This window comes from Tinamus guttatus, unplaced genomic scaffold (genome assembly GCF_059628265.1).
Source record: "Tinamus guttatus ecotype Peru unplaced genomic scaffold, ASM5962826v1 Tinamus_guttatus_pri_ptg000045l, whole genome shotgun sequence".
Lineage (NCBI taxonomy): Eukaryota > Metazoa > Chordata > Aves > Tinamiformes > Tinamidae > Tinamus > Tinamus guttatus.
The window spans coordinates 2,821,790-2,835,147 of NW_028288579.1; the positions used below are offsets into that span (position 1 = coordinate 2,821,790).

Sequence of the window (13,358 nt, forward strand, 5' to 3'; positions counted from 1 at the left end):
GTCTCTTCCAACAAGCCTGCTTAAGAACCAAGACATGCTGCTTATTTATAAAAGCCTAGAATTGGCCCCTCATTTAATCGAGGCAGTCAGTCACGAGAACATTCAGTGCAAGTCACGACAGAATTATTTTGATGCTGTATCTTGGGTCCTGGGGGCCTCAGGAGTTCTCTACGTCTTAACATAGCCATGGAAAGAGTCACTGGCTAAAAGACCTTTTCCAGAAACCTCTTGCCCAAAGACATTTTCCTTGCTTACCTCCTTCCCAGAAAACCTCAGATTCTCCACACTCTTCCAGTCAAAGATACTAGCTATGGACTACTGCACATGCAGGTTCTCTGAACAGTAGGTCCCCATTCCCCATAAAATATCACAGGGCAGGAGCAGGCTCTTACCAGAAAAATCAGCCCACATCCTACTTTTCTGATCTGGAGCTGTTCCTGGGAAAAAGGGCAGGTGGAAGCAGGCTGAACTCCCCCGTGATCCCCTCTCTGGGAGCATTAAGCCTTTTGCACATTATACTGTGCACGTGCTGATGTCTGCCAGCTCAGCAAGGAGTATCTGCAGTATCTGTCCCTCTCCTGCCACTGGAGTAACCAGCTCCTCCAGCTAGAAGGACTGGGCACCACCAATCAAAAAAGGCAAAGTAGTTGCAGCAATTCAGCTGTGAAGGTTTTCATGAATGTGAAAGCATGGCTTTTTCCTCAACCCTAGTTTGTTCACAAGCATGAACCTTACAGCATAAGCTTTCATCTGGATTAAATGTTCTCAGTGTTTTTAGACACAAACTTCATCGCTGTATTAAGTTAAGTTCTAAAAACCTACACATCTTCATCCGTCTGCTCTCTCAGGTGCTCTTGCTCAGAGGCGCTGGAAGCGTCGTCATCCGTTTGCTCAGCAGAGTGATACAACATCAGTGCGTGTGTCTTGTGGGTTATGGTGACAGTGCAGGGCCCCTGCGCCCACGGCTCACCATCCACCTGCATTGGCATCTTTGAACTCTTCAAGATCAGCTAGCATTAGGCAGAAAAACACACAAAAAAACCACAGCAATTCAAAGCAGCTCTGAAGATATTTCACATCTATAATGTACAGATGCTGTGAGGTTGCAACCTTACCACAATGTAACTTGGTATATAATTAGCTGGACCGAGGTCACCAACCACAGCAACAGACGCTTGTAAATTATGACATCATTTAATTCCACCCACCAGGAGAAACAACCAGCTCAACTTCAAATTGAAATTTTAGAAAAAAGACTTGCCCAGACAGTTGAGCACTTGAAATTGTACCCTGCATACTGAAAAAAGTACAGGGAAATGCATTTATAAATACCACTTACCCTCACTGTATGTGCCTGCCCTAGCCGAACAGGATTTGCTAGCTTCACCTGTATCTGGGCACAGTGAAAAGACCCATACACTCCAACAACTTCCAGCAGTCCATCATCATGCCTATGAATTAAGAGACACTTTCCTTAGTGGTAAAGCAGCTCCTAAATACCAGTCCAAGCACCGGAGTCCTTATCACTGTTGTTGAGGTCTGCCCAGCCTGATGCACTGCATACCTTGCCAAGGGGTAAGGTTCATCACCCATTCCTTCCCAGAGCCTACAGCCACCTCCCCAGTATCCAATATTCAGGACGATGATGCCCTCCAAGTTGGGCAGCTCGATTCTCTCACCATCCAACTCTAGCTTTAAAAAACACAGAACACAAGTTAGTTACTGTGGATCAAATGCAGTACTTCAGCGTATGCTTACGACCTTTATGCATTTACTAGGGCTCCACTAAAGTTATCAAGTGAAAACACACCTCTGAGCAAAACTATTCATACAGCAAAAGAATACCTTCTTTAATGACTAAAAAAAAAACAGCTTTTGGCCTCATAGTATGATACTTGAAGCTGTTATCTTGGAGAAAAAAAAAAAAAAAAAGGAATTCTTATTTACAAGTCTCTGGTGCTAAGTCAAATTTCATTTAAATATCTGTATTTGAACTCAGAGACCCATGTCAAAGACACAGAAGATCTCAGGGATCACTGGTAAGTTCAGAGGCATGAACTCCATGCAGTGAGGGGCCAACATCCAAAATCCTCCAGCAGATCCATCCAGAGCCCTCCTCCACATAGGCATTATATTGTAGATGTGAAATGCAAAGCTCTTTCCCCTTCGTTTCACTGGAAAGGTTTTTACATTCCTTTAGTTGTTCAGAAAATAAATGGACAAGTTAAAAACTTACCTCAACCTTTTTGTTGAGATCTTTACATTCTTGTACTAAGCAGTCTTTGGTTCCATAGAAAAAGTAAACAGCCTATATTTATATATAAAAAAGGAGCATAAAATACTATTAGGCAAAAAATACAGTACATAAGACCATAAGACTATCTAAAATATTCATGTATAGTTATGGTTCTGCGAGCCTTATGTAAAATTCATGCGTAACAGAATATCTGCATATCTTTCAAGTTCTCTTAATGAGCTAAGCTACAAATCCCTTAAGAACCTTGTTTCCACTTTTAAAATGCAATGAGCAATCTCCCTAACCTAACCCATTTAGCTTCAAAGCAAACAAGAAGCTCTGAACAAAAATTAAACAAGCAACAGCGTAAACATAAACAAGCTAACAAACAGAGGCAAGACAAAACACTTGGGAATAGGCTGGAAACATGTTTAATCCATGAAATCCTCTCCCTAAGAACAATGAGTTCAAGCTTTTTTTAAAATGGGTTGAAAAGATGCAGTGGAATATAGAAACATATCACAGTGTGATATCGGAGCACATATTCCACATTGAAACTTAGGGCTAATAACAGGAGAAAAAAAAGAGACAGTATAAAGGTTGGTTAACAAAGTTGCTGTGCAGAGGAAACAGATCACTAAGGACATGTATTTTCTTTCAAACTAATACAGTCGTTGACAAAAGGGAACAGACACTGAAAATCCAAACACAACAATGACGATGGAATTCTAAGACTTACTTGAAAGACCTTCTAGCATGCTATGCTGGAAAAAAAATCAGGTGGATTACTTTAACAAAAGCTGCAAGTCAAACACCAAACCCACCTTATTAATAATTCTGCTGGAAAACAGAGAAGGAGTCTTCTCACGATGGGCATGGAAATTTAAAGCCATAAGAGCATCAGGTCCTATAGAGAAGTAGTTGTTCATTGTGAACACCTGTCAGACAGAAGTTTTAGTTAAGACCATATTAAATTTCGTATTACTAGAATTTCAGAATTTAGGGTTGTACTAGAAGCAGGTAAATAGAAGGATAAGTACATCCACACAGATATTCCATGAAAACAACATTTTAACTTCCAGCTATACCTTTGGTTTCCTTAAATTGTAGTATCCTTTGTTTGTTACTTGAACCTTCCATCTGAAAAACAAAAGCCATTATTCAGACACATGATAACATTCTCATATCTAGTTTGTCGTTAAGATTCTCATATCTATAATGAAGTTAGAAGGTTCAGATTTAATTAGTTATGAAGAGTTAAACATTGTGAAACAGCTAGAAGGTGACTAATTTTGGACATAAGTAATTAGACAGCTCTCTAGCCAAGCAGCACCTGTGCTTCTTTAGACGTGCTGCTGTAACTGGGCTATATAACAATATTTGGTTATGTGTCACTCACCTGTCCAGTTTGATTCCATCTGCCTCCATGACATTTCGTAAGATTTGTTCTACAGGGACTTCTCCAGCATAACCCGCACCCCAGCCCAGTGTATTAGACAGGTCGTTGCCCGTTCCCAGAGGTAAGATTGCAACTTGTGGAATAAAGCGTTCTTGCCCCTGAGACACAGAAAAACCAGACATTAGCTCTTTTTTTCAGAGATCGGTTTCTCTCTTTGTAATTACAGTGCTGACAATCAGTTTTCAGAAACTTAAAAGACTATAATTTGAACATTTGGAAGTAAACAAGAACCCAGACTGCACTGACTACATTAGCACTGAGGTCAATACATCAACTACCCAAGACCAAGAAGCCAAGTATTCACATTCATTAAATTTTATAATTACACTTTCTTGCATTTCTACTTTATTAGTACACTAAAAAAACCTCAAAGAAGTTCAATTCAATTATGTACTTGGGTGTAATGACGGCCTTCTGTGTCACATTTCATGTATTAATTAAGAAGAAAGCACAAAAAAAAAAGGTACTAAAAATGTAGCAATTGACCTGACCTATGGCTGAAATAAACCAACCCACACACACAGAATACATGATCTTGAAAGAAAACTCGCTTTCTTCCTTTATCCAGTAGGGAAAGAAAGCTCATTACACAAGAGTCCTACTAATTATTCTTTATTCTTCATTTTCTCGGGAGTCCTGACTAATATCCTGGAAATTGAGATACATTCTATTTCAAGCCTACAGTAAATACGTCTCATGCTTTTTCTCCTTCGCCCGCTGTAACAGGTAAAGCCACAGACTGGCATTTTGAAAGACAAACTGAAGCAAGCAATCACATCGCTCATGCACTGGTACTATAATCACCACAGTCAGCAAAGTTAGGAGGTTATTACAGAGACCGAACGCTTTGGGAGAAATAAGCAGTCAGAGCAGAATAGCTACTATTAGCAGTGTTATTCATTGCAAAATAAATCTTGCTTTAGAGGGAAAGGGAAAAACAAGGCATAAATGTTCTGGAGACTGTTCTTCTCTTGTTCTACGAGAAAGAACAGCTTTAAACATATATTTAAAATCTTCTAGAGCTTTTCTATTTTTCCTGAACTACAAGGCTTCATAACAAAACAGTTTTCCCTCCTCCCCACCAATATGAACAGGCAATTCAGAGATTAAATTTCTATAGATTTATTCATTGCCATGATGAATAAATGCAGAGCTTAGGATTTCAGCAGTCACAAAACCCACTTCCCCATGAGAGATGTTTCAAGTTAAACCCAGCACCTTTATCTTCATTTCATCGATGGCATCCAGGACCCAGCCCACTGTGCCATCCCCACCGCAGACGAGGACCCTGACAGCATTGCAGGGCAGCAAGGTACAAAGCTGGAGTGCTTTAGCAGGGGCTATTTTGCTTAGATCAAAAACCTAGAATCAAGGAAAATAAGCAGGTCTAAGTTCAAAGAACGTGACTCAGGAACTGCCTCATAGACAAGTTACTTCCAGTTCATTCTGATGGAAATCTGCTTCCTTAGGAAAATAATGGTCTGCTTGATTTATCAAGGACAAGTCCTAAAAAAAGTCTGTATCTAGTAACATTATAGCAAATTTTCTCAAGATGAATGACCTCAATCTTTTATTATTCAGAATATGAAAAGATTTATTCCTTATAGCTCTGCTAGGATGCATTTAACACACACACTATGGTGATTTCTATTTGTCTGCATTATAAGACTCTGTTTTGAACTTCAAAGGCAGAATATTAAGGTACAGCCAGGAAATCTGAGGAACAACTGCCTCACAGCAACATCCTGTGCCATCCTAGTGGAGCTTAAGAAACAGTACAAAGCCTCAACTGTAAATACTGCTGTTCGCACAAGAAATGATATCAACAAATAAAAGTTTCAAATTTAGAAGGACGAAATACTTTAAAAAACTGTCCAGTATTTCAAGGGTCAGATTCTCATCAGCAGAGTTACTATATGAGCTACTATAAACAGAAAGCTGCATCAATATCGGTAGAATTATCACAAATACTGGAGGGTGGGCGAGGGGAAAGTCACTGCAATTTTAGTTGCTACACACAAATCCATCAAAAAAGGGCATGATTCTGTTTCCTTTAGTGATCTTTGAAAAGATTCTACTGTCACTATGCAAGCTAAGTGATGTTGATTCTAACTTGAGCTTTTATCTTACTACAGTAGCTTTCTAACATAATTACCTGAACAGGATTCAGTAGAATTTTAAATTCTCCTAGTAAGATTTCCCCCATGTTGTTTCCACTGCGAGTATTAACCAGTACGATTATTGGGATCCAGTGTTTTCTGCAGTAAGGGACTATCTGCCAAAAGATAAGAATTCAGTCACGCAAGTACTGCAAGAGTGAAAAATGTTTAAATCAGAAACAATCATTAGCTTGAAATAGTAAAAACAAAACCAGATACTTCTGACAGAACAACTAAGAGGACAGGCTTACATTCACTTCAACCAGTAGCATTCAAAGTTGAGAGTTTCTGTTTCTACAGTACCTAGGAAAGTAGATCCTATGTTACAAAATAGTACAAAAGCACAAAATATTAATTATCTGTTTAAATGGCTGCTATGTTTTTTCACGGATTGTTTTGCTAGCTAGTTCTTTGATGCATTTTCATCAGCAATTCTTGGAAAGCACCTTGACAGATTACTACTTTAAGCCTAAATCAATACAGGCTTACAAATCCAAACTACAAAACATTACAAAATCGAGACGTGGCAGACAGTTACCTTTTCATAATCTGTTCTTTTGTCTTTACGCATCTGATTGACAGCAGATAAGTAGTACGGTGGAATAATCAAGTCTCTGAATTCTCCAAAAGTACACTCCTCATTCCTCAGAGAACTCTGCATGCATTCGTCGTGTACGGTCTGCTGGCACCACACACATCTGCAGAACAAGAAAACAAGAAACAAAGACCTCAAACAACTGGCTCACTATACTGAGCATCTATTTTATACAGAGTAACTTTCTGCAAAGCACTTATGCTTACTTGAGCCACGATGATAGTATTTTCAGCATATTAACAAGAAAAAAAATCAGAGAACCCTGTGTTGGCTACAGGTAATCATAAAGACGAGATTATGTTATTCAAATCTAGTAATTGCATTTGAATTATATAAAGAACAATTCAAAGCGTTTTAAATTATTTCTTTCCTCTTAAATTCTAAGTAACAGTTGCTATGAATATCCCTTCATACTGTGCAAGTACAAACATCATTACACTGAAAACCTACGAGAAACAGAACTTCTACCCAGCCTCAAAAAGCACAGATAAGACACCAAAATCCGGTTCAATCATTTAAAGTGTTCCCAACAGCAGTAACTGATTTTGTTACTGAATTTCCTTTCGAGGCGGCCGGCACTGCTTTGCCGTTTCAAAAGCCACGGGGCTGCAGAGCACTAGGCAGGCCTGGTGGCCTTCCCAACACGCACCCGCTCGCCGTGTGACCCAGAAAAGGGACCCTGGCAGGAGGCCACCCCGCGCCCCCCCGCCCGCCTCCGCGCAACGTTAATCCGCGTTTTCCCGTCCAAAGCCCGGCTCAGGCGGCCGCGGGAGCTCCGCGCACGGCCGTTGTTCCCCGCCGCGGGACGGGGCCCGGCCGCCCCCACGCGCGCTCGCGGCGCACCTGTAGTCGCAGAGCTTGGGCTGGGTGCCGCACTGCTGGCCGCACGCGCGGCAGTGGCTGCACAGCGGCACGTTGCCGCGGATCCAGTGGTGGCCCTTGGCGGCGGCGCCGCGGGCCACGGCCTCCTTGCAGGGGAAGCGGCGCTCGGCGCGCTTGAGGCAGCCCTCGCCGGCGCGGCGGCCGCAGCAGCGGCAGAAGGCGCCGCGCAGCACGGGCTGCGCGCACACGCAGCAGTACGAGGGCTGCCCGAACAGGTCCGTGTAGCGCCAGTCGTGCTTGCTGCTGCGGAAGATGTCGCGGATGAGCAGCTGCCGCCGCGAGCGCTGCGCGCTGCACCACAGCGTCACCAGCACGGGCAGCAGCACCGCGCACAGCGTCCCGAGCGCCAGGCGCCAGCCCGCGCCGCCCCACGGCGCCTCCATCCCCGCGCGGCCCCGCTAGCGCGGGCAGCGCCCGGGCCCCGCGCCGCCCTCGGCGCCCCCCGCGGGCCGCGGGGCCGCGCGCGGCGCCGCCGCCTCCCCGCCCGCCGCCATGCGGCTGCCGCCCCGCCCGCGCGGCGGAAGCGGAAGCGGCGGTTGCCGGGACACGGGGGCGCGGCGCGCTCGGTGCCGGCCTGCGGCGGGGGGCGCCGGAACACGCAGCCGGGCCAGGCCCAGATCGCCCTCGTGGGAACGGCCCTGCCCCGGCGAGCGCCTCAGCCGGCGGCCCCGGCTTCCACGTGCTGCCGTTCACGCCGGTTAACGGCGCCCCCCCCCTCCCCACGCTGCCCGCAGTCATGATCAGCAATGAGCAACTGTCTTCACAAAATAAAGAGTCATTTGTCCTGGGCGACCCACAGCGTCGCCTGCTCGGCTACCCGCCGCGTAACGCGCTCATGTCCACAGCCCCGTGACGCGCGGCCCGGGGGGGAAGCGGCGGCGCGGGGCCGTGCGCGGAGCGGCGCGGCCACGGCGCGGCCAGGTGTCCCCAGAGCGCGGAGCGGCGCGGCCAGGTCCAGGTGTCCCCAGAGCGCGGAGCGACGCGGCCAGGTGTCCCCGCAGCGCGGCCAGGTGTCCCCAGAGCGCGGCCAGGTGTCCCCAGAGCGCGGAGCGGCGCGGCCATGTCCAGGTGTCCCCAGAGCGCGGAGCGGCGCGGCCAGGTGTCCCCGCAGCGCGGCCAGGTGTCCCCAGAGCGCGGCCAGGTGTCCCCAGAGCGCGGAGCGGCGCGGCCAGGTGTCCCCAGAGCGCGCCCCGGCCCCGGCCCCGGCACACAAACAAGCCCCGCGCCTCACACCGCCCCCGGGGCTGCCGCCGCCCCGCGCCTCTCACTCGGCAAGAGCCCGCGGCGAAGCAGAGTCAAAATGAAGAGGTTCCTTGTGCTCAGCTTCGTTTTGGTCCTCCTGACCATTCTTGCAGGTAGGAACCTATATAAAATAAACCTGCTTGTGCATGTAGAGCTGCAGGAGATATTAAAATAATGTGGGTCTTTTGTACTTTATATCTTTGCAATTCACTTTTAACACCTAGGAAGAATTAAATCTGATTATATTTGCAGGATTTCCATTATTTGATTTTTAACAATCATGCTATTGCATTAGACACTATACTCTCTACCACATTGTAGTCACTTATTGCCAAATAAAAGTGTCTCTTATTTTACTATTTTACCAAGATCTCACAAGCTAGATAGTGATACAATCTGTCTATTGCAAGAAAAGTCTAACTTAAAAAGCAAAGCCAGATAGAAAAGAACAAGGAAAGAGTTAATAATGTCAGTGGTTAAATGGTGCTGTCATATTTTCTCATTTTAGACAGTAACATTAATATGATGTGTTTCCTTGACAGAACTAGACTATAGAAAGTGCAAGTCTAAAATGGTTTAAAATTCTGCTCATATCTCCTGGAAGGCAGAATCCCTTGGGGAGGGCTGTAATGAAGGAACACTCTGTTTATAGACAGAAATCAGGTTTGGAGACCTTTTGTTTTATACCCGAAAGATAAAATATTAACTTTTTTGTAATGTAATATTTAATCTCTGCTTTTCCACCTCTAGACACTTCACCAATTTTGAATGAAAAGGAAGCCAAACAGATTCTGAGAACTCGTCGTGAAGACAGACAAAGAAAAGCCGGTTTCCCTGATGAGCCAATGAGGGTGATTTTATGATATTTATTTTGAGAGTAAATTAAGTTAAAAAGTTTCATTTGTGCTCAGTATTACATTTTTATAAATATAATTGCAAACAGTAAGTGCAATTAGTTACAAATGTCACCCTTTTAAACAGTTAAGTTCTTCTGTGGAATATTTTTAAACTTTTCATTTTTCAATTACTGTTAAGTAGCATTCTGTAAATGTTGAATATTGCTCTGGAAATGTATGTTTGCAGAATATGGAATTATTAATCATCTAGAGGTATCACAGCTCAAAAATGCATATTAAATTATTGAGAAGAAAGTGCCTTTTCATTTGTGGAAATGTGGAGTTCATCGGGTTGTTCCTGAAAAAACTAAAATAACAGGAAATAGTCTTCTGCTTGCAGTACATTCTGCACTCAAGGCAGAAAGGAGATGCAGGTGTCAGTGGTCAGTGTGGAGATTGAGGTACTTCTCAACTAGCTTTTAAAATCACTTCTTTCATTCACCTTTTATGACTGCTGGAGACAGGGTGGTTTGTTATGGTGTTGCACAGGGTGTTAGTTGCTGACATAATGCAGCAACATTGTTTTTGCATTTAATATTTGTATTTATCGATTTCTAAAACCTCATTACCACAAAAGAAAAAGCAAATGAAGTTAGGAGCCTTCTCTTTTCCTTGCTTTGACAAGATGCAACATATAATTCTGCACTTCTCAAGGGCTACTTAAGGTATTTTAAAATTACTGCGTATTTCTTTCCAAAGTAAATAAACTGTGCTAAAATTACGTGGTTCTAAAGAGGCTAAAACCACAGAAGCCAGAAAACACACAATGGATGGTGCAAGTGTGGTGGATGTGAGGGGTCAGTGTAGCAAGGTGCCGAACGCCTCTGAGCTGCCCCGGCCCGCGCGGGGCTGGACTCGCTGTGTGCCAGGCTTGTGAAGGCAGCTCCTGGTTTTCCCTTTCCAATGGTTATTGTGGAGCAGCCACAAAGGATCCGCCTGGCAGCCGCGGTGGCTGCCCGTGCACCACGGCTGATGGACACACTTCTCCTTTGTCAGCTGCGGTGGCCACAACAAACCAAAGCTGGCACTGTTACACTGTGCTTACCCACGACTGAGTACAATTAAGGCTGTAAAACAGAGCCAAAAACCAGCAGGCATGAACTTCACTGCTAACCACAACATTCAGGGCGAGGTTGGTTTCCAAGCTGTTAAATGAGCCTTGTAAAGTGTCTGCAAATTAGCAAGCCAGTTCCTATCCGTGGTTATACTCAATATACCATGAAGAATATACCACCGTGATTATAGGATAAATTTATATATAAATAAAACAGCAGAGGAACTGCATGGAGTTAAATCCTGCACTGTGGGAAGTTACATGCATGCAGGAGGGGAGTGAAAGGCGCCGTGGCCATTGAGTGATTTGATTCCTGATCTCTGCTGCTCTGTCCTGGCCACCTTCCACACTACTAAGGTCATTAGCAAATACTTTGCTGTGACTCATTTTAGATTACAAATTCCAATCTATTTTTTACATATATTCTTATGTATAGGACAAAACTGGCTTTCTGTAGGAAAACCCAAACTTGTTCTTGTTTTTTCATTAAACATCAAGGTTTTCAGTAGAGAAGGATAAAAACCTGTTCCCTATGTAGAACATGGAGATTTTCCCTTCCAAATAAAGGGCCATGGCTGCTGTATCCCTGTGCACTGTCCTGCCCCAGGCACAAGGGGAAAAGCTGATTTTGTATGGATTCTTTGTAGCAAGATGAAATAATACTGGGATGAAACTAACTCTATTCATCTATTTTAAGCAAAAGCTGTTTGAACTAGGCCAGACCATGCTGAGCTGGAGAATTTAATTTGTAATTCTATGCGACACTGTTTGATTTCTACAGTGCAGTTTAAATCAAATAGCCTATTCAGCTACAGACAACAAAATGAGGCATCTTTTATAATTAAAAAAGTCACTTATGTTATCAATATATTTCAATCTTATTTTGGCTGCTTTTTGTCACGTGGCACCATCTCCATCACACAGGCCTATTTTCTTCAGGTTCACAATGAAGTTGCCATAGGGGATTTGGGCCAAGTCCCCTTGGGCTGTGAGGAGGAGGGAGCGCAGTGAGAGCAGGACACCGGTGTCCAGACAACTCCACGAGCAGCACCAAGTTCTACAGGCAGGACGGTTAACCCCTATTCCGGGGAGGAGAACATGAGGAAACGAAGCGTTAATCCATCCCTACAGCATGTGAGGAGATTGCTTTAGTACCTGGGGATTCTCAGGCCCTTCAGGGATGAAAAGAAATGGAGACTAACCTGGTTGTTGGTGTCGTTCTTTAAATGTTGCATGGGCAAACTGATCGTCAGCCCCATTTCATTCAACTTAATATTTTTCAGGGATAAATTCAGTCCTCCTATAGAACTATACCATTCTATTGGTTCATTGGGCTGACATCAGACGCTAATAGTTGCATAATTAAATTACGTTTTCTTTTCTTTAAACAGGAGCATATGCTTTACCTCCAGCGCCTGGAGCAGAGATCAGAAGAACAATTCCTGGAACACTGGTTAAATCCACATTGCTTTCCACACTGCAACAGGGATTTAGTCCATCCAATCTAATGGATTTACCTGCCCCATAATTGGTATCTTTTATATATATTTTTGCAGTATACATTTCTTCCTTCCTAAGAAAGGCTAGAGCCACAATTTCTTTAAAAACAAAAGCATAAAATTCCTAAACTCAGCCCTACAAAGTAAGCTGGCAGTTTTCAAAATATCCTGCAGCTGAGAAACAGTGGCAGGCTGGCAGGGTCCTGCTATTGGGAAGAATTAATGTTACTGAAGTTCTTACATTTATTTGAAGCCCTTTGTGTACAAATAATATAGTCAATGCATTTACATGTTTTAACTGTATTTTCCCTTTTTTTCCCCCGTAGATCTCTTCATGTGCATTTAAGAGGATACATATGTTGCGTTTTGGTGGACAAGATTATGCCTGCACCGGCTACGTATTGAATCTCTGTGGAATACAGTGTAATCCTAGTGATTTAGGAAAGCTTTCAACCATACATGGCTAGATATGTTATACACCACCATATATTTTCTACCTGTAGAGAAAATAGTGATTGCATGCATTAATTAAAAAAAAAAATCACAGGTTTCCCCCAAGATCTGAGCTATGAGTAAGAATATATCATCGAGTACTGATTCTAAAAGCATTAGAATATGTTTTTAAGGGTAAAGCTTTAGACTATCTGAGATAAAAGGAACATAAAGGGAAGGACTGTACAAAGTTGGGCAATATAAATATGAAGAAAATGTCACCATTCTGGACTTTGGAGGAAACTTTAAATAGTAGACATAACATTTATGCAACACGAATCTATACTTAATTGCCTGATGAGTATTTCATGTATTACTTCATAATAAATGCTTGACTCAGATCTGTTTTCAGCTAATTTTGTTACGCTGGGTTCCCTCACTATGTGCTGATAAAAATCACTCAGTGTGAGGCTCAATATTACAGAGTCCTAAGGAAATTTTTGGAGGAATTACTAGAATCAGCATGTGGGAAGGAAGAAGGTGCAGTCTAATTGTTTTGTAGTTTTTTTGCACAACTTTTCCCTTTCCTTTAGAATTCTGACAATTCAGCTGCATCTACCAATGGACCTTTATAACTTAGGCCTTGGAACAGAATTGCTTGTAAAATCAAATGATAAATATATGATATCTGCAAAACAACAGGAGCAAAGTTTTGGTGGGTCTTGCTTCACTGTTAGGATCTGTAACTGCAATAGAATTAGTTATAGACAGACCAAAGTAACGTTCAGAGTCTACCACTGCAGTCACTCTAAGAACCTGGTGACAGATAGCCAAGTAAAAAACAACTTTATGAAGATACACAAGGTAGTCACTGCCGTAACACAGCGTTTTGTAGACTGAAATA

The 13,358-nt window shown here is 43.3% G+C and overlaps 2 protein-coding genes across 2 annotated transcripts; one reads left to right on the forward strand and one right to left on the reverse strand.

Annotated features, from left to right (window-relative positions):
- Positions 1-489: 489 nt before the first annotated feature.
- DGKE (diacylglycerol kinase epsilon) lies at positions 490-7,714 on the reverse strand. The gene is made up of 11 exons (XM_010212518.2): positions 7,293-7,714; positions 6,393-6,552; positions 5,851-5,970; positions 4,914-5,057; positions 3,636-3,793; positions 3,325-3,376; positions 3,061-3,174; positions 2,237-2,308; positions 1,565-1,692; positions 1,340-1,451; positions 490-1,010 (listed from the first exon to the last, which is right to left on the reverse strand). Exons 1-11 carry the CDS (start codon positions 7,712-7,714, stop codon positions 819-821), a joined length of 1,674 nt encoding a protein of 557 aa, XP_010210820.2. The 3' UTR covers positions 490-818.
- Positions 7,715-8,067: 353 nt separating this feature from the next.
- CUNH17orf67 (chromosome unknown C17orf67 homolog) lies at positions 8,068-12,036 on the forward strand. Its single transcript, XM_088537409.1, has 3 exons — positions 8,068-8,155; positions 9,315-9,424; positions 11,915-12,036. The coding sequence occupies exons 1-3, from the start codon at positions 8,068-8,070 to the stop codon at positions 12,029-12,031; spliced, it is 315 nt and encodes a 104-aa protein (XP_088393535.1). The 3' UTR covers positions 12,032-12,036.
- Positions 12,037-13,358: the final 1,322 nt, after the last annotated feature.